This window comes from Parus major, chromosome 4A (genome assembly GCF_001522545.3).
Source record: "Parus major isolate Abel chromosome 4A, Parus_major1.1, whole genome shotgun sequence".
NCBI classification, from domain to species: domain Eukaryota; kingdom Metazoa; phylum Chordata; class Aves; order Passeriformes; family Paridae; genus Parus; species Parus major.
Window position 1 is genome coordinate 5114808 of NC_031772.1, and position 18868 is coordinate 5133675.

General features: G+C 47.5%; 1 protein-coding gene and 1 long non-coding RNA gene across 4 annotated transcripts in view; one reads left to right on the forward strand and one right to left on the reverse strand.

The window, feature by feature from the left end:
• Positions 1-2068, forward strand: part of LOC117244380 — a 5460-nt gene extending 3392 nt beyond the window's left edge. For both annotated transcript variants that reach the window (XR_004497330.1, XR_004497331.1), the window contains one exon: positions 1516-2068. This is a non-coding gene — a long non-coding RNA (uncharacterized LOC117244380). The remainder of the gene's footprint in view (positions 1-1515) is intronic.
• A 9998-nt stretch (positions 2069-12066) lies between these two features.
• On the reverse strand, positions 12067-18534 carry TBX22 (T-box transcription factor 22). Of its 2 annotated transcripts, XM_015625926.2 has the most exons (9): positions 18225-18534; positions 18004-18127; positions 17567-17668; positions 17189-17363; positions 16837-17001; positions 16651-16715; positions 16485-16570; positions 13270-13781; positions 12067-12829 (listed from the first exon to the last, which is right to left on the reverse strand). In XM_015625926.2, the coding sequence occupies exons 1-9, from the start codon at positions 18358-18360 to the stop codon at positions 12779-12781; spliced, it is 1416 nt and encodes a 471-aa protein (XP_015481412.1). In that variant the 5' UTR covers positions 18361-18534; the 3' UTR covers positions 12067-12778. The 2 variants fall into 2 exon arrangements, with proteins under 2 accessions (XP_015481412.1, XP_015481411.1); XM_015625925.2 differs by having other exon boundaries at positions 12067-13781.
• Between the last annotated feature and the right edge of the window lie 334 nt (positions 18535-18868).

Consider the following 18868-nt stretch of genomic DNA (forward strand, 5'->3'; position numbering starts at 1 on the left):
CATGTCTGAGGGAGAAGGACCCACACACTCCATGTCTGAGGGACAAGGAGCACACACACTCCATGTGTGAGGGAGAAGGAGCACACAGCATGTCTGAGGGAGAAGGACACACACACACCATGTCTGAGGGAGAGTTAACACACACATGCACCATATCTGAGGGAGAAGGAGTGATCACACACACACCATGTCTGAGGGAGAAGGAATGAGCACACACACACACCATGTCTGAGGGAGAAGAAGCATACACACCATGTCTGAGGGGGAAGGAGGACACACACCATGTCTGACGGAGAGTGAGCACACACACCATGTCTGAGGGAGAAGGAGTGAGCACACACACACCATGTCTGAGGGAGAAAAAGCATACACACCATGTCTGAGGGAGGACACACACACCATGTCTGAAGGAGAGTGAGCATACACACCCCATGTCTGAGGGAGAAGGAGTGAGCACACACCATGTCTGAGGGGGAAGGACACACACACACCATGTCTGAGGGACAAGTTAGCACACACACCATGTCTGAGGGAGAAGGAGCACACACAGTGTCTAAGGAGAGAAAAGAGCGCACACACGTCTGAAGGGCTCCTGGCTTTGCACAAACTGGAGAAGGCAGAAAACTCTCCATTGGGGCTTTTGGCTTTGGAGGTGAGGAGGAAGAGCAGCAAACAGGGAGACAGACAGACAGACAGATAGACAGACAGATAGATAGATAGATAGATAGCCAGCCCTCCTTCCTTTCACCCTGTTTTGCTGTTTTAGCTGTTGCTGTTTTGCACCATCTAAACCTTCCTCAGGAGGAAATCTGGGCCAAACCTGACTTATTGAAATATTGACTTAAGTGAAGTGAAATTCACCTGTGAATTTTATTATTATTTTTTAATTAATTTTTTTACCACAATGAGAAGAAAATGTGTCAATTTCAATGATGCTCAAACTGAAACCTGCCCAATGGCCCTGGAGGTGCTGCACTGGGACACAGTGACTTAAATCCTTCTTTTCTGTGGGGTATCCTCCTTCCCAGGCTCCCTGCACTGGGTACCACTTTATAGGGTGTTCTGAAGTCCAGAGAAGACACAGTGGGGCTTTTCTTTCCTTGCCTTCACAAGTCATTGACTTCATGCATTGATTTCAGAGTCAGTGCATGGAGAGTATTTTATTTTATTTTATTTTATTTTTATTTTTTTAACAAATGGCATAAAATAGTACTTTTGAAGGAAAAATTCTCACCTTGCACAGAAGGTCCAAACCTCATGGGAGATACTGGACTGTAATATCATCAAATTATAGATGAGATGAGCAGAGATGGGGTGAAGCAACAGCAGGCTGACTCCATGTGTTTCATGGCTGCTTTATAAAAGCAACATTTTAACCTGTAAAATAAAAAAGAGGGTGGGATCCACCATGCACTGACACTGTGCTCTGAAGTGCTGCATAAATTACGTTGTACTTAACACAAACCCATTTTTTAATTTGATCAATATATAAACAATGGGCTCCTGTCCCTGCAGAACAGCCCAGAGGATCCGGTGCTTTCTCTTCTCCTGGCTTTTCTCCACTCCTGCTCTCGGAGCTGCCCTGAGGTCTCGCTCCAAGGCCCGGCTGCTGCTGCTGTGCTGACAGCCCTGCTCCAGAGCACACCTCCAAACACACCATTCCCTGCCCCATCCAAAACTTTGCCTTCCAGACAAACACAAAGGAACACGGCTCCAAACACCACGATCAATCCCCTCAATAAAATTTCATGCATTTTCAAACAGTATTTGTCTTGATGTGGAAAACAAAAAGCAAAGAAAAGACAACGGCAAAAAGCCTTCCCAGTGCATGAAGTGAGAAATGTGGCTTTAATTTAGACAACTAATTGCTTCCAGCTGAACCAGCCATTAAAAACAGTTGAAGAATTACAATGTAAATAGATTAATGCAGACAAAGCAACATGTGCACTATTCCATGTCTTCTTGTTACCTACAAAATACTTGGGCAGTGACACACTGTTAGTCTAAGCCACTTGTTAGGTTCTGTGCTAATCAGCTAAAATTAAATAAACATGACTGATAAAAATGACTGTTGTGTTTGAAAATTGATGCACCAACAGAATTTACTCCAGGACATAATTACAGATGATTAAGTAACAAAGAAATAATTCCTACGGCAAAGGGTGAACGCTGGCGGCACAGGGAAGGGGCACTTGCCAACGTGCCGGCCTTGTCGTTTGGAGGGATGAGCCAAAGCTGCAGGAAATCCAGGGGGGGAAAAAACTCCAAAGGAGGTTTTCTACCCCAGCAATCTCCAGTAATGGAATGCAAAAGGGATGGAAAATCGGTATTTTGCTGTTGCAAAAACATGTGTTTTTCTCCCCCTCTTCTTACCCAAGGGATCAATCCCTTCATAAAACTCTTTACTTTTAAATGCTAAAAAAGTGCTCACAGGTGAACCATGTTAGTGAAAAATATATTTCTTAAATAATAATGTTAATTTGAATATTAAAGCTAATTTAATTGGTCATCAGAATGAAATCAGATTGAGACTCACCTTCTAAAATTCAAAATATTCTTCAGGCAGTCATTTTAAAATGTTAATTTATTCTTAAAGGAATTTATTATTAGAATGATAATACTGATTGGAAGCCTTGGAAAATGTTTTCCAAAATAAAGAATAAATCTGGGAGAGTTTTTGCAATTTTTTCTTTTCCATAAGAGTTGTTGGTAGGAGCTCTATGGTAATAGAGACATCCAAAAAATTAATCAAAGACTTTAAACTGAAAAAGGGGAGTTTTAGATGAGATTTTGAGAATAAATTCCTTTCTGTGAGGGTGGGGAGGCCCTGGCACAGGGTGCCCAGAGAAGCTGTGGCTGCCCCTGGATCCCTGGAAGTGTCCAAGGCCAGGTTGGATGGGGCTTGGAGCAGCCTGGGATAGTAGAACGAGATGAGCTTTACCATCCATTCCAACCCAAACCATTCCATGATTCTGTGATTCCAAGGAGCTGACTCCTCCACAGACCTTAACACAGCCATTTCTGCACAACTTTCTCCCATATTTTCTTTAGCACACTCATATCCTTGAGCATCTCACTGAAACACATGTTCGAGTCAAGATTAGCCCCTATGAAATGAAAATCACTCGGGCTGCAGAGGGGGAAGTGGAATATTATTCTTCATCCTGAATTGAAATATTAGAAGCTGACTCCTGAATTATACTCTGGGGTTACCGAGCTCTAATTGAGATTGAAATTGGGCCTCTATTTTTGGTGCAGCCTGGAAAGCTCCGAGTCTTATTCCCATTTGTGCCGGTGGAAATCCCCACCCATCATCTCAAATTCTGCTCTGCCTGCACCTTCGGGGTGAGGAGAACCTTCCTGGCCCCTTCCCCCCCGAAATAATGATAAATGACAGCTACTCCAAATTGGAGCTGGCTGCTGCTCCTCACTGAAGGGCTGAGGGGAGGGTGGGAAGGGGCTTCTCCCTGAAAGCTGATTGACAGGCGGGGTCAGGATGGGGGGAGCGTTTGCTGGACCCTGTCAGATCCCAGGGAGCTGATGACAGCTTGTGCTGCCATTCCCTTCCTTCCCTCCCTGGCCAGATTTATGCTGCTGTACAGAGGGTGTGGGATAAACTCTGCCCACCCCAAAATGACAATGTGCTCCTATAAATCTGATTTTTTTTGTTCTGCCAGTGCTGTCTAGAGGGGTTGGGTTTTTCTGAAGGAACAACTGGTGATGATCCCCAATGCTTTGAAGTATTAAAGCAAAGTTGATGGGACTTTCCAGTCCTCAAGTCAGCAGCACGTAGCAGAAACCGTGTTTCTGAGCAGAGGTGAGTTTGGGGAGGCCCTGGCACAGGGTGCCCAGAGAAGCTGTGGTGTTCCATCCCTGGAAGTGTCCAAGGCCAGGCTGGATGCAGCAACCTGGAATAGTGGAAGCTGTCCCTGCCCATGGCAGGGGATAGAACTAGATGGGCTTTATGGTTCAACCCAAACCATCTCGTGGTGGTGGTGTCCAGGGAGCAGCAGGAGGTGAAAATCCCGTTGGTTGGTAGGTGCTGGAAAAATTCCCCAATTAAGGACAAGCCCCTTCCCCTCCCAAGTCACCAACATGTGACAGTGTCTGGCTGTGGGACAGAGGGACTCGTGGCACAAATGACCAGGTCACAGCTCTCACCTCCCCAGCCCCAGGCTCTCCACATCCCCAGGATCCCTTTGCACACACGTCAGGGACTCACCCTGGGAGCTGGGGAGAGGTGTCCCCTTGCAAGGAAAACACAGGGCAGGTGCAGGCAACGGCAATGGAGCCCCTCAGAATTAACAACCTGAAAGAATTTCATTTAGCCCAACGTTTCAATCGCTGCAAACAAACAAAAAATATATTGGGCTGAGATGATTAAATAGGATGAGGCCTCTTTTTCTTTTTTTCCTTTTATTGTAAGCGGTGAAAAATTCCAAAGGCATGACCGAGGAATTAATATGCAGCTATAAACACGCTGCGGGGAAAAGGCCAGGGGAAGCAAACAGGACCCAAAATAGATTTATCTCCAAATGTCCCGTGAAGCCAAGGAATCTGCTGCTATAAACACAGGAATTGCAACCGGCCACATGAAACAAAGCCCCGCTTTCAGTGGCACCTGGGGATGACGAGATGGAAGTAATTCCTCTTTAATGAAGATATTGTGATGTGTCCGAGGCTTTCTGTGGAGCAACAATTCCTGCTGCCTGGGAAAAGGTGGGGTTAAGTTACAGAGGAGCTCTGCTGGAGGACAAACCCCAGCTTGAAGCAAACCCTTCGCTGGTATTATCTGTTAAATGTGTTGCACACCATTTGCAGCATAAACATTTCCAGTTCATTTTAATTTCATATCGGAGGAGAATCATAAAGACAGAGGGTTATTGGTCGCAGCTGCAGGGATGTGGCAAATGCAACTTGAAGAATTATTCTGTCAGAGAGACAGAGCCAGATATTATTGTTTTTTCCCTTACAGTCTTGCCAGCAGTTAAAAAGGGGATTTTATTAAAAATATTCATGTAATTAAAATCTATAGCCTTAAAAGCCTTTAGAGGAGCTGGAGCTAAACCAGAATAAGACATTTACATTCAGATGTTGTAGGTTTGTAACAAAACAACTCTGCATTTGGTCAAGAAAGCAAAATAAAAAGGTTTTTACATTAAATCTTATATTTTAAAACATAGGCAGCTTTAAAGTGTGCAGTGATTGATGTAGCTGAGAAGTTTCCTCCTAGGAAATGTTACATTTGGATGTAGAAATTCATCAGTGATGATCTGGGCCACCGGTGTGTCCTGGGAGGGAGAAATGACTTTTATTCCCCACACGTGTGGTTTTAACAGCCAGTGCCTGGCTTTTCAGCCGTTGTCCATCAGCGTGATGGATCATCCTTCCCTTCCCTCGCTTCCCAAAGCCCGGCTGGAACAGAGAATTTTCCCAAAGAAAAGGAAATATCCCAGCACAAACCAAACCCAACAGCCACCCAGAGCCGTTTCTTTTTTTCAGCCCTTTTTGTTAATTCCTTTTCTCCAAGCTTTGTCCAGTAATAAACAACTGTTCCAATCTGCTGCACTGATCAAAAGAAATGTTTTAATCAATCCCAGGCTAAATATCATGCTATTATGTTATCACTGGAGCAAATCATCCAAAATACAAAACAAAAATATCAGTTTAATATGCTCCAGATCAGGAATGTCTTGAAGAAACTTGCCTTCCTTACAGGTGTGTCCTATTTTAAGGAAAAAAAGGGAAGGATTAAAATGTGGGGGCTGGCTCTGGGGCCACGTGGCTGCTGGGGCAGGAATGCTGGGATGCAAACTGGCCAAGCCCGATTTTTGCAAATACAACACTTTTCTCCACCCCAGAGATGTTTTTGTTTTCTGTTGTTGTTTTCTCTTTTTTTAAGCTGAGGAGTAAATCCCTGTTTCCACCTTCTGAGGAGCAAATCCACAGGGAGAGCGTGGACCAGTCCCAAGTCATGGCTCTGGCAAGGGGTGCAACCCCAAGAAGACCCAGAAGCTCCCAAATTTTTGAGACAGTTTTCCCAGGAGCCTGAGCATGGTCTGGATCCGATGCAGAGTGATGGGAGAACTCAGCAGATGCAGGAGCATCCCTGCTCCATGAGCCTGATGCAGGATGACCAACAGAGACAGTTGCCATCACCTCTGGAAAGTTTGGGCAGAGCTGGGTCTCCTTTCCATCCTCTGCTCTGTTCTGTGTCCAGGAGACCTACCCAGCAAAATTCCTCCTTTTTATGACTCATTAAGGCTCCTGGCTCCAGTGACACTCAAAGCCAGTTTAAAAATAAGTGATATTTGGCCATTTGAGAGGCTCCTGCTTGGAGCAGGGTGCTCTGGCTGTCTCACCAGCAGGACCTGGATCAGCAGCTAAGTCCATGCAGTCCCAGATGGATCCTTCATACACGCTGGATTGAGGAAATCCTGACTCTCCATAGGATCCCCAAGGTGGGGAGAGGGCCTGGGCATAGGGGAAAGATCCTCACAGGCACACACGGCTCAAACACCACCCAAACACATTTCATGGAATCATGGAATGATTTAAGGTGGAGGGAACTTAAAGCCCCTGTAGTTCAGTCCCCTGACACGGGCAGGGACAGCTTCCACTGTCCCAGGCTGCTCCAAGCCCCATCCCACCTGGCCCTGGACACCTCCAGGGATCCAGGGGCAGCCACAGCTTCTCTGGGCACCCTGTGTCAGGGCCTCCCCACCCTCACAGGGAAGAATTCCTTCCTTTTTCTTTGATCAATGACTTAAAACCACCTCAGAAAGTGCGGACATTGTCTTGGGAAGGAGGAACAGCAGCAGGGATGAAGCACCTGGACCTGACCAGATCTATATGAACCCTTCCCTCTTTTCTCCTTCCCATTCTGTCCCTCAAGAGCTCCTCGTTTGCAATTCCAAGGGCCAACGTGCGAAGTGTCATCACTTTCAAAGAACGAAGGCTTTGGAAATGCCAGATTTTGTTTCAGCTGGGAATGAAGTTTGGGGCTTTGCTTTACTTTGATTTGATTTAATCTCAAAAACCTTCAGGACACAGAGTTGTATTTCTTCTACCAGCCTAAATTCTCAAATTCTGGGAATTCTGAGAAGTGAAGCAAAGGGGGCTGATGTTATCCGTTAGAAGAGCCCAGATAGAGACATTATCCTGCTTTTATGAAAGCCAAAGGCCAAATTCATATTTATTTGAGCTGCAGCAGGATCTGGCTTATATCCTGGACATTACAACATACTGTTCCAATCTCTATTTTTATTAGCAATATTGATAACGTTAGAAGAAATACGATACAGGAAATAGCATATCGACTTTGATTAATTTTACAGTACGACTTTTAACAAACATAAAGGAAGAATTCAGCAAAGGGCTGAAGCTAAAAGTGTTGCTAGTGAAGGGAGACATGTGGTACCTGTATGTCCTGAGTGGGGCAGCTGGATATTCAACATGGATTTGCTTCCATGGAAGAAAAATTGTTGATAATTAAATTCTTTGAAATTATGAGTTCTCATCTTAAAGTTTATTAACATTTTCAGACATAATGATGTGCTGCAAGAAATGAAGGTATTGGTATAAAATTAAATCTGTTTATTGTGCACAGGCAGTAGTGTTAAAACACTGGTTGAATATTTCTAGGAGTAGACATATGAATTGCTTTCACTGCAGGGAGAAAAATCCCTAATTCCAGCCCCAAATCTCAAGTCCTGTGACAGAGTGGGACCTTATCGGACTCACTTGAAGGTGCCTTTAATTGTCCCCACAGCTTTGGAGGGCACAGGACCCTCCACTCCTTGCATTTCATTGTCTGATATTTAATAATAATAACAATTATAATTGTAATAATAACAATATTTCACTATTATATGGACATGAACCATCTAGCACTTGAAACATTGCTTTGTATCTGGATTTATGCTCTTTTTTAAGTTTAAAAGGCGCTCAGCACATCGTTGCTGTTGCTGTTAAGGATAAACCAGTCCAGCCTCCTGGATCACTTCAATCCCATCCTGGGATTGAAAACACCCATGAAACGCTGCCCCAGCCCCCAAATTTATCAAACTGCCTTAAACCTACAGAGTGGTTAAAGCAATGTGTGTTGGAAGGATGGTTGAATACTTGAGGTGAGACGTGGGCACAGCAGGATCGTGGTTCAGTGTTTAATATCCATCTAAACCTGCCTGAAAAAAAGGATATTTCTGCTGGTTTCAGGCTGCAGGTCCAGGGGGAAGGGATGCAGCAGCTCACTCTGAACCAGGAGCTGAGGGCAGAACCATCCCTGGATCATCAGCTGGGTAATTTCAGGAGTGACTCCAAGTCACCACACAAGTCCTTTATTCATTTCTTCCCCTCGGAGCCGCAGGTTTTATTTGAGGCCTGACTGGAAGCAGATGGACCTGTCAGGGCTCCTCAGGCAGGTGAGCAGAGAGGGCGGATGAGCTGCTAAGTGCTCCCAGCTGCTGGGCAGGGCCCCGAGGAAATTGTTGGAGCTTGGACCCAGCTCCGAGGTGAGATCTGGAGCCAGTGCCAAGAAGGAAAAAGTGAATTTCTCTGAAAACCTGAAAAAGAGAGGCTTTTGAAATAAGAGAAAATAGCTGAAAATATCTCAAAAATGTATCTAATATATCTTCAGACTTCAGAGAGCCAAAAGCCATCCTCAGCTCCTGCCCCCATCTCTGGTTTTGCTCAGGATCTGTCTCCTTAGGCAGCAAAAATGATTTTTCCAAAGTTTTCTCCCTATCACTGGTGTTTCCCTCTCCAGAAAGGTCTTGACTTTCACTTGCTGCTTTGTGTCGTTTGATTTATAAGCTCAAGGGGTCCTTCTCAAAACCTGGACTCCTTCTTGTACTTAATTGCTACATTAAACTGAAAACTTGGTGCTTTAGGAGCAGCAGTCTGGGAGGAAATGGTTTGATGGATGGAAGTAGACGATAGGTCCTTCTCGGGAATGTCACCAAAAGGACACAGCGGAGAAGTGGCTTTATAAATAACTGCAAAATTCAGAAAGTCCACGAGCTTGGGGAGACCAGAGCTCTATTAAGCACAAACAGCTTGCAGGGCAATTCCCAACATCTGCAAAAGTTCTCTCAGCCCCTGTAATTCCCAACATCCTCGGCTGCATCCACTGGCATTCACTCCCTGGGGCCGGTGGTCTGGGATGCCATGGAAAGGGATGCCTGGAGTTTGATTCCAAAATGCAAATAAACAGGTGAAAGAAAAGGTGATTAACAAGTCAAAGCTTTTATTCACATTGTGACTAAGATGCTTTTCCTTTTTCTTTTGGAAATTAATTTATAAAAAATAATTTTTAATGTTTTAGAAGTTCTTTTTCCCGGTGGGTGCAGTATTGGTGGAGCATGGAGTAGGCATGGATGGAGTTCCTGCATGTTCCAAGAAATGCCATGATTCCTGACATGGCTCCAAGTGACACAGCAGTAAAGAAAATGATAAAATTCATCTAGTAAATGCCAAGGAATGAGGCTTCCCTTGTGGCACTGCAAAGTGCAGCTCCAGCCACCGAGTGCTCGTAGCACAACCCCACAGGAGTTGCAAATGCATCCCCTTGCACCCGAAACCCAAAATCCATCTGGGATGGGAGAGCCACCATGGCACCAGGGATTTTATAATTATCTGAACCTCTCCTTTTAGCTTCCTGAGCTGAGTTTTGAACACAGATGTTGTGTGTTCTGGGGGACAACCAGACACCCAAAACGAAGAGGAAAGGACACGTAAATATTGTGGCCTCATCTGTTTCCAATAGGCTGTGTTTACATATTAATGTGCAATACAAATTTGTAAACATGAGCATTTGAAACTTTTGGAGGAACCGATCCCGGCCTTTTCCCTTTCTGCAGCTTTATTGGAACAACATGTCCCCAGCCCCAGCCACACATGGACATGGTTTCCATACTGGATGCATTTCAAATGGTCTGGGTGCTTATTTGTTCTGCTCTATCTTGCTATCCAATCCTCATTTGCTTTGCATAATTGTGATACAAATTATCATCTAATTACAGCCCCAACCTCAGCAGATCAAATGTAAACCGAGGCACTTCCATGGCAAAAAGCGACATCTGATGCTCCCTCTACGCCTTTGGCTTCTCCAATAGATGGATTAAATTTGTGTGAAACCAGAGAGTAAACTGCACTTTGATTAAAAATATTATTGCCGGGTATTTTGTCTCCTTAGATTTTAAATCCACCCCCGTGTCTGAGCACTGAGCCCATCCTGGCATTGGGTGTGGACACAGCACCTCTGGAACGGCCAGTTTTACTTGCTGAGTGCTATAAACAGGCTCAGATACTCCCAAATAACTTCAAACTTCTCTTGGGAAAGGTCAAATGACTAATAGCTGAGATTGTTCAGCAAGTTTCATCCTTAAAAAACAATCCCTTTGATTTTTTCTCCCTGTTCCAATTTTAAAATAGCACTGTAGTCCTGAGGTGCTGTTTGTGTTTGCCCACTAAGCCCACAAAGAATTGTGAACTTTGAAATGGCCACAAGTTTTTCAATAATATTTGTGGGAGAAAACACAAAGCAGCACAAGATGGAATTGTATTGACAGGCACATGGGCTTGCTTGAAATACCGATCTTGGTTCGCCCAGTTTCACATTTAATAAATCATATTGATTAATCTGATTTATTCTCTAGATTTATGCCACTCACCTACTAGTAGCTGTTTTGCAAGGGACCCTGAGAGTGTAGAGTGCAGGTTAGCTGCTTTTTGGGGCACATTTCATTTAATATCTAGGCAAACACATCTATTTTCTAGTGTGAGTGAATCAGCTGAATCACTGCTGTGAATATGGAAAATATTCCTGTGCCAGAACGGCCAGGGAGCTTGGTCTGCTCTGAGGTGCCCTTGGTGGCAGTGGCACAGGACAGAGAGCTACAACTGCCTGAAAACACCACCCACACCCTTTTTATTTCTTAGATTGATTTTTGGAAGGATAAAACCAAAAGGTGAAGGCAAAGGAAATGGAAATAACCCTCAGATAACCTGTATCAAGCACTCCTCTCACACTGTGCCGACCTCTCGTACAGACAAATTGTTATTTCTGGATCTGCCTGACGAGCATCCTCCCAAAATGTGACAACCCTGGGACACACTCAGACCTTGCAGGGATCAGTCTCTGGGTGTGTTTTCCATGTGGTTGTGGTGAGGGGGGATGGCGAAACCTGGGATCCTACGGGACCCACAGCTCAATTCCACTGGAATCAGCCGAGCATCATTCCTGGTAGAGCAAATCACCGCACCAAAATATCTCTCCAGTCATTATCAGTCACAGTTTTAACCAGACACTGATTTACTGGATTACAGCTCATGGCCAGCAACTCTGGAATATCTTATGCAGCCGCAAATATTTGGAAAATTGGAAGTCCCCCATTGCACAAATCCGTGACTGATCGGGAAGAGCCTTCCAGCTCCCCAGGAGTACAACCACATGTGGGGGCTGGGTCGTGGTCACTCAGCTGGACACAGGCTGGCCAGGGTCAGCACTGGACTTACCACGGGAATTCAGTCACCACCAATGTTGGAAATAAGGATGCCCAAGGAACAAAAAGTGCTTTTTTTTCTTCTTCTTTTTTTTTTTTTTTTCACAATAAAAAAAGGGAGATAAACTGCTAAGGAACAGCCCAATAAAGCAGGTTTGTTCATTTTTACAGTTGTACGGACCATTTTTCACAACCCCCCGTTTCATACTGGCATTACTGGGGGCTCTGTGAACACCCAAAGCAGGAAAATTAGGGAAACCAATTTTGTCTGAATGTTATCAAAGTCTCATGAAAGTAAAAGTGTGATTTTTGTTAATTCAGAAGCTTTTGATATTGCTTGTTCTGTTCTGAATTTGTTGTCTATTAAAGATGAAAGTAAAATCAAAACTCTGGTATCAGTTTTGATTCTTAAACCTGTGCCTAATCCCTCTATATTGTGTGTTGGCTTTGAAAACATAGGATTAATCCCAAAATGGGGCTGATCCCAACCAAGCCTTTTCCAATCTCTGCCATCTATCAAGTGATAAATTTGATTTTAGGTAGAGTCTGAACATCGATCAAATAAAGAATAAAACCTGTGTCCTGATTTATTATGAGTTACATGGTGCCCTTTGGGAGCTGGAGATTATTTACAGGAATAACAAGAATATCCACAGGTTACAAGAAAACAAACAGGAATTCTGGAAGGAATTGAAAATTTCATGTTCCAGGGCCTGTAGAGTTGTAATTCACCGTAAAGGATCCATGTTCTCCGTGGGACTGAGCCAGGAGCATCCCTGCCCTTCCCTCAGGCAAGGCTGGATGAGATCCCACTTGGGTCTTCTGTGCCCCTTGGGGCTGAGAGCTCTGGGTCAGAGGATTGTCCTGCTGTGCTCCTGGGGTTGTTTCATCCCACACAACTCTCCAAGATGTATCCTCCATGTCCCCATGGATCCGTCCCACCGCGGGAGAGATGTGTGATCCCATCCTTCCTTCCCACCACGCCATCGATGCTGGTGCCACTGGAGGGTGGGGCATGGAAAAAAGGGCTCTGGGTCACCCCTCCAGCTTCTTGTCCTCATCCATCTTTCATCCTGCTTTTCTTTACCTGGCACCAGATACTTGGATTTATGTCCCCACCCTGATAACAGAGGCATCTGGGTCTTGAAGAATGAGGGACTTTTATGTCATTAATTAGGGCCCATTAGAGCCAAGGGAAATTAAGAACAAGCTCGAGCGCTTGGCTAGATGTGGCTCCTTTGCCAAGTCCATGTCCTGGACAGTCCCTTTGAAATTTAGGGATAAAACTTGAGTGGGAGCAGCAGCTCCCCAGGGCTCTGAGCTATCTAAAGGCAAGAGAGAGAGAAAACAGAGTTGTAGAAACACAGACATCAATGGCCCCACTTGAGAGTGCAAATAGTAAAAAGGTGACTGACAGTTTGCTCTTAACCTACAACTGTGACATAAATGTGGCCAAAAGGTATCACCTCAGGGTCATCTCAGACCCTCCCAGATCCTCCACCCTCCCAACAACACAACACAACACAACACAACACTTCTGTCCACAAAAAAAAAAGGATTAAATGCCTGCCCATCCCGCTCCTGTACCATGCAGCGTTTCAGAGTCAATAACTAACAAGCCCCTGGGTATGGAGGAAGGAAGGACTTGCTTGACATAGCTCAGAAATATTCTCTGATCCCACTAAAGGCAGTGGTTAATTGTGGGGTGCCAGTTGGAGTGATTGCATCTGCTGTCCCTCAAAGCAGCCGGAATGCTGTCACTCACTTTGAAATGCCCTGCTGCATTCATCAGTCTGGATGGCACAGAGAAGTTATAACCATACAAGCCATATGGAGGATGTAAAGAACAATTAAGTGCTTCCCGAGCAATGGGACTTGATGGGAAAATGTTTCCAGATGCATGTAATCCATACAGCATTTGACCAGCAGGACCGGGGGCTTGTAGGCACTGAGCGTTTAAGTCTTCAGCTTTGGCGTTTTTCAGGGAAGACAGTTTGGGCATATCCACCATGAAGTGGGGTAAAAGGTGTGGGTTGGTGGCTCCCAGTTTTTCGTGGCTCGGAAAGAGGAGCGCCTGTTGTCTCAAGAAGCTCGTAGGGCAGATCTTGTAGTAAAGGGGCAGGTTGAGGGGGTGCAGGAAGCTCTCGGGGCACGACATGCCCAGGTTGCTCGCGGGCAAGTGAAGCGTGGGAGGGGAGCACGATGGAGAGAGCAGGGGGTTCAGAGGAGAGGGGGTCCCACCGCTGGAGGCCACTGGAGAAGAGCTGGAGCTCCCACCTGGAAAGGAAAACAGAAATCATCCAGGCTGGGCTAACTGGTGTCCACAGCTCAGCAATCCTTGGAGGACTCCTGCTCCCAGTCCAGGTCTCCCTCCTGCCGGTGTCCATCCAAACACGAACCCTCTCCAAGGACCTGGAAAACGGGAAGATCTATCCACAAATGGTTATTGTTGTCTGCTATATGTCTAAGAACAGCATTCACACGTGTCTGATCCCATCCCTTGGTCTGGGATCATGGTAAACACAGCTCCACACATACCTGGATCCATACCTGGCTGCACGACCGATAACCCTCCCTTGCTATACACACACCATTGCCATTTCACGTTCCCTATTTTTCATGCAAATTCCAGACAGCTTTTTTCCCCTTGGATATAAGAACAAAAAAGCATATTCAGCCCGATGGAGAATTTTTTTTGTACCTTCCTGCTCGCAGGAATTGACTCATTTCACTTGGCTTCCCAAGCAATTTGAAACATTCCCCTGAATGCTATCGGTGTCTCCAGAAATTCAAACTCACAAGTCATGTGAACGTCCTACTTTCTGGAGGGGATGAATGAACACTTTCAGAATTCAGGAGAAAAGCAACCCCAAGGAGCAAAAATGAAGCAGGGACGGGATGGCTGCTCCGAGGTGGGAATGGTGCTCGGGAGCAGCCGGCCCCGGTGCTACACAGATGCTGGTTTCATCTCCCGCCTGTGGAGAGCCAAATGTCCACTGCACACTCATTACCAGATTCTTCCAGAGGGGTTTTCCCCTCCTCCTTTATTTTGATTTCTTACTGAAATCACTGGGAAAGGATGTAAGGGAATGTGGATCCGTTTGTGCTACTATTTACATTCAATTGCAACCAATGCAATGCCTGACTGGGATCTGATCCGACCCGACACGCAACCGGCGACCCGAAATCAGCTGTAAAACTGAACCACATCTGCTGCTATAAAAAAATTCTTAAACCTTAAAACACAAAGATTTTGAATGTGATGCGAATTAATTTCCAAACTCCCAACGAGCAGAGCCTCTCACAGGTCAGCCCTGGATCACAATAATCCGGGAAGGTTTTGTGGTGTGAAGGTCTCACCCTTCCCTGCTGATGTCAGTGGCTGCTGACAGTGCTCTGATATCAGCAGGGCAGGATCCAGTCCTCTCTCCATGGACATATCCCGATGTCCTCCAGAGCTCAAGGACTTTGGGTCATGTAAAATATGGGATTGAGCTGATATTTGTGTGTGAGGCAGCGAGAGAAGCCCTACGTGGTTGGATACAGCAGAGCAAAGCAGGGTCAGTATCTGCTGCACGGTATCCCGAGCAAAAAATATCCCACAGCGAGTTTGGGAATGGGGATTGCAGCAGAAACGATGAAGCAGATCAGTGAGCAGATGTTTTCTGCCCTTTCTATTAGCCTTAAAAATAAAAATTTTTGCTGCCAATTCTTTCTTCAGCTTGTTGGCCGTAATTTCTTTTAATTTACCTCCTGGTTTTAGAGCTTTGGGATTTCAGTTTTACAGCATTTCTTTACGTATCTATTTTATTAGTAGTAGAACTGCAGATATTGTTATATTTATATCAGTCCAGGAATTCCACCCTGAAGAAAAATGCCAAATACATTAAACAAGAAAAATAATAAATCTAAAAATCCCAGGTAGCTCTAATACAATATGTACAATAATATTGTAGGCTCTTTAACATTGCAGTTGCTGTTGTTTCATTCCTCATGCAGCTCATCCACCACCTCCTCCCCCCGGCAAACGGGTTCAAAAGGGGCTTTTTGCATAAGTTATTTACTAAAAATAAAATTAATAAAATCCCCTATTAATAACACTAATAAAGCTGCTACTACTACTGCCACCAACTAGTGATGATAATTTTAGTTCTCCTTACGACTGACAAACCTCTTAATTTCTCCCGAATCTGATTTCTTTGTGCCCTCATTTCTACACCTGCAGAACATGAATTTTTGCTGTGATTTTTGCAGCATTTTCCGGCAGACACAGGGGTAACTTGGTGTGTCCCAAGACTTTGAAGAGTTCCTGATATACACGAGTTTAACTCGCGGCTTTAAACGCAACTTGAAGGGCTCCAATGTGCAAACGAGCTGTTAGATTTTTCCCTTCGGCGCTACGAATGTTTTCAAATATTACTTTCTGAAGCCGTTTTTTCTGGGAAAGGGCTGTAAAGGACCGGTTGCTCTTGTCAGGATGAAGGAGAGCGTTTTCCCCCAAAATTTTTCCTCATCTTCTCTGTATTTCTGTGCGACTGCTGCATCCTACATACCAGATAATTTTATTTTCTGTTGCATAACGCATTTGTCGGCGCAGAAGCTGCCGCTGCAGAAAGCACAGGCGGTCGCCACTTCCACGTTTGTAGCTGATATTCCCAACCCGGTTGGAAGCAATTAGTGTAACAGGATCAAAGCCGGAACAACCCGACTCCAAATTATCCCCCTGCACACTCAGATATTTTTTTCTGCCCATCTAACTCTGGTTTCAGCCGGGGGCTGGAGCAGCCCGTGCCCTCATCCTGTCCTTCCCGGCTTCTCGCATCCACTTGCACAGGAATTTTATCCAAACCAGCGCGGAATTAACTCCCTCAAAATTCAGGGATTCGTTTTCTGGACGAACCTCGTAATCTTTGATGATTTGAGCCCTTCGAGGAGCCCCTCGGGGAGCTCCGGGCGAGGCAGCGAGCGGGATTCACTTACCCTGGCTGTCTGCGCCGAAAGCCTTGAAGTCCAGGGCGAGGGGGGCTCTCCACGGGTAGGTCTCCAGGAGCCCGTCCAGGACCCCCCTGCGGGGCGAGAGCGCCTTGAACGCAGCCGCGGGGCCGGCGGGCGTGGGGGGCGGCGAAGGGGCGGCCCCGGCCCTTACCTGTTCCTGCCGGGGTCCCGAAAACCTTTAGCGAAGGGATTCCTGTCGATCTTCAGCTTCGTGATCTGCAGGGTGAAAGCGAAAGGGAGCGGGGCGGGCTGGGACCGGCGGCAGCGGTCATCGGGGCTCTCCATCCCCCCGACCCCCGGTACCGCCGGGGCTCTCCATCCCCCCGACCCCCGGTACCTGCTGGTTCTGGTAGGCCGTGACGGTGGTGAACTCGGTCTCCTGGAAGGAGAAGGTCTGCACCCCCTCGGCCGGCAGCGACTGGATCTGCGCTAGATCGAAGCGAGAATCCTGGGCGATAACGTGGACGCGGGGCTTGTACTTGTGCATGGACTGCAGGATGATCTGTGCGGGGGGACAGGCGGCTGAGCCCCCCCGGAGGGAGAAGGGCACGAAGAAAACCCGAGGCGAGGCTCAGGAAGGACCCGGCCCTGAGTCCCGGTGCAGGAGTTGCCCCCCGGATGATGCTCCACGCCCCGGGGCGATGCTCTGCCCTTCCCCGGCCACCCCGGCCAGGCTGCCCCACACCTACGTGTCCCTTGTCGTCCATCTCGTTGTTGGTGAGCTTCACGCGGTCGAAGCTGATGATTTGCCTCATCCAGGTCTCCCCCGAGCAGGGGGAGTCGGGGTGGATGTAGAGGCGCGGGGTGATGCAGGAGTGGTCCGTGTTCCCCGCCACCATCCACTGCGAGCTGTGATAGACGTACCTGGCCCGGGCCGGGCCGCGTCAGCCGGCAGGAGCCCGTCCCCACCTGCCCCCCACACCCACGCGCACCTATAGATTCTATAGGTGCGTGCGGATCCCCCCGGCATCCCTGTGCGACCCCCGTGCCCCGCTCGGACCGCAGATCGCGGCCGTCAGAGCAGGAGGTCCCGCTGGCTGTGGGGTCCCCACCCGTGTCCCCCGTACCTGTATCTTTTGGAGTCCACGGGCACGACGTCGATGGCGATGTAATATTGCTGCAGCGGCTCCAGCCCCTTCACCTTCACCCGGACCGACGGGAACATCCTCCTGCGGGGACAGGGACAGGGACAGCGGCTGAGCCAGAGCTGCCGCTCACGGGGCGAAAAGGGGCTGAGAAAATAGGAACGGGCGTCGGGAGGAGGGGAAATCGAACTCAACGAAAATAGAGGGAAAAGGGGAGAACTAAGTGAAATATCTCAACAGAACAGAGAAACCCCAGACAACGAAACAAAACAAAACAAAACAAGAAACAATACCATCACCCTCCATCAAAAATAAAAAAAGAAAAAAAAAAAAGAAAAAAGAAAAAAGAAAAAAGAATAGAAACGAAAAACAAAAAGCAAAAGCAGAGCCCGAGCGAGGCGGCGGGGGCCGGCCGGTACCTGCCGGCTTTGGTGATGATCATCTCAGTGCCGATGTCGTGGAACCTCCTCCAGAGCTCGGAGCCCTGCAGCTCCACCTGCACCCCGCCCGCCCGGCTCTCGGCACCGGCCTTGGGTCGCTTCTCTGCAGGGAACACAAAGGGCAGGGGGCGCCTCGGGAGGCTGCCGGGGCAGGGGGCGGCCCTGGCTCCCCGCCTCGCCGGGCTCCCTCCGGTACCCACCCGCCTCCGGGGCTCTGCGACCCGGCCGGCAGCCGGGGCCGGGCTCCTCATCGCGACCCTCCGGCACCTTCCTCTTGGCCGAGCGTCCCACCAGGGCTTCCACCGAGAAGGCGTGAGCCCGGGAGCTGAGCGCCATCCCCCCCGGGCTGCCAGGGGTCCCCCCGGGCGGCAGCGGGGCTCAGGCGGGCGGAGGCGGCTCCATCCCGGCCGGCATCCAGCGGCCCTCGCCCGGCCGCCGCACGGCTCCCGTCGGGGGGCAGCGGCCACGGCGAGATCCTCTTGCATCCAACTGAGTCAATAGACGGCTGCAGCCTCCTCTGTTTGTTTTGGAAACTGGTGGGAGCATAAGAAACATTGAGTGACATTTCATGGGAGTAACGGGGGGGGCTAGAGGGGGAGGGAGGGGAGAGCCACAGGGGTGGGGGGGAGAGGGGGAAGAGGAGCCGGCCCCGTCTAGGATCAATAAAAGAGTTACTGTTCTCCATTAAATTGTAAAACTCAAAGAAATTTGACATAATTGCACACTAGGGGCCACTTTTCCAACAAAAGTGCAAATAACGTTTAACCAGAACCAGCGCAAAAGCGAAAAAGAAAAAGAAAAAGAAAGGCGAGGGGGAAAAGAGAGAAAGGAGAAAGATTAACAG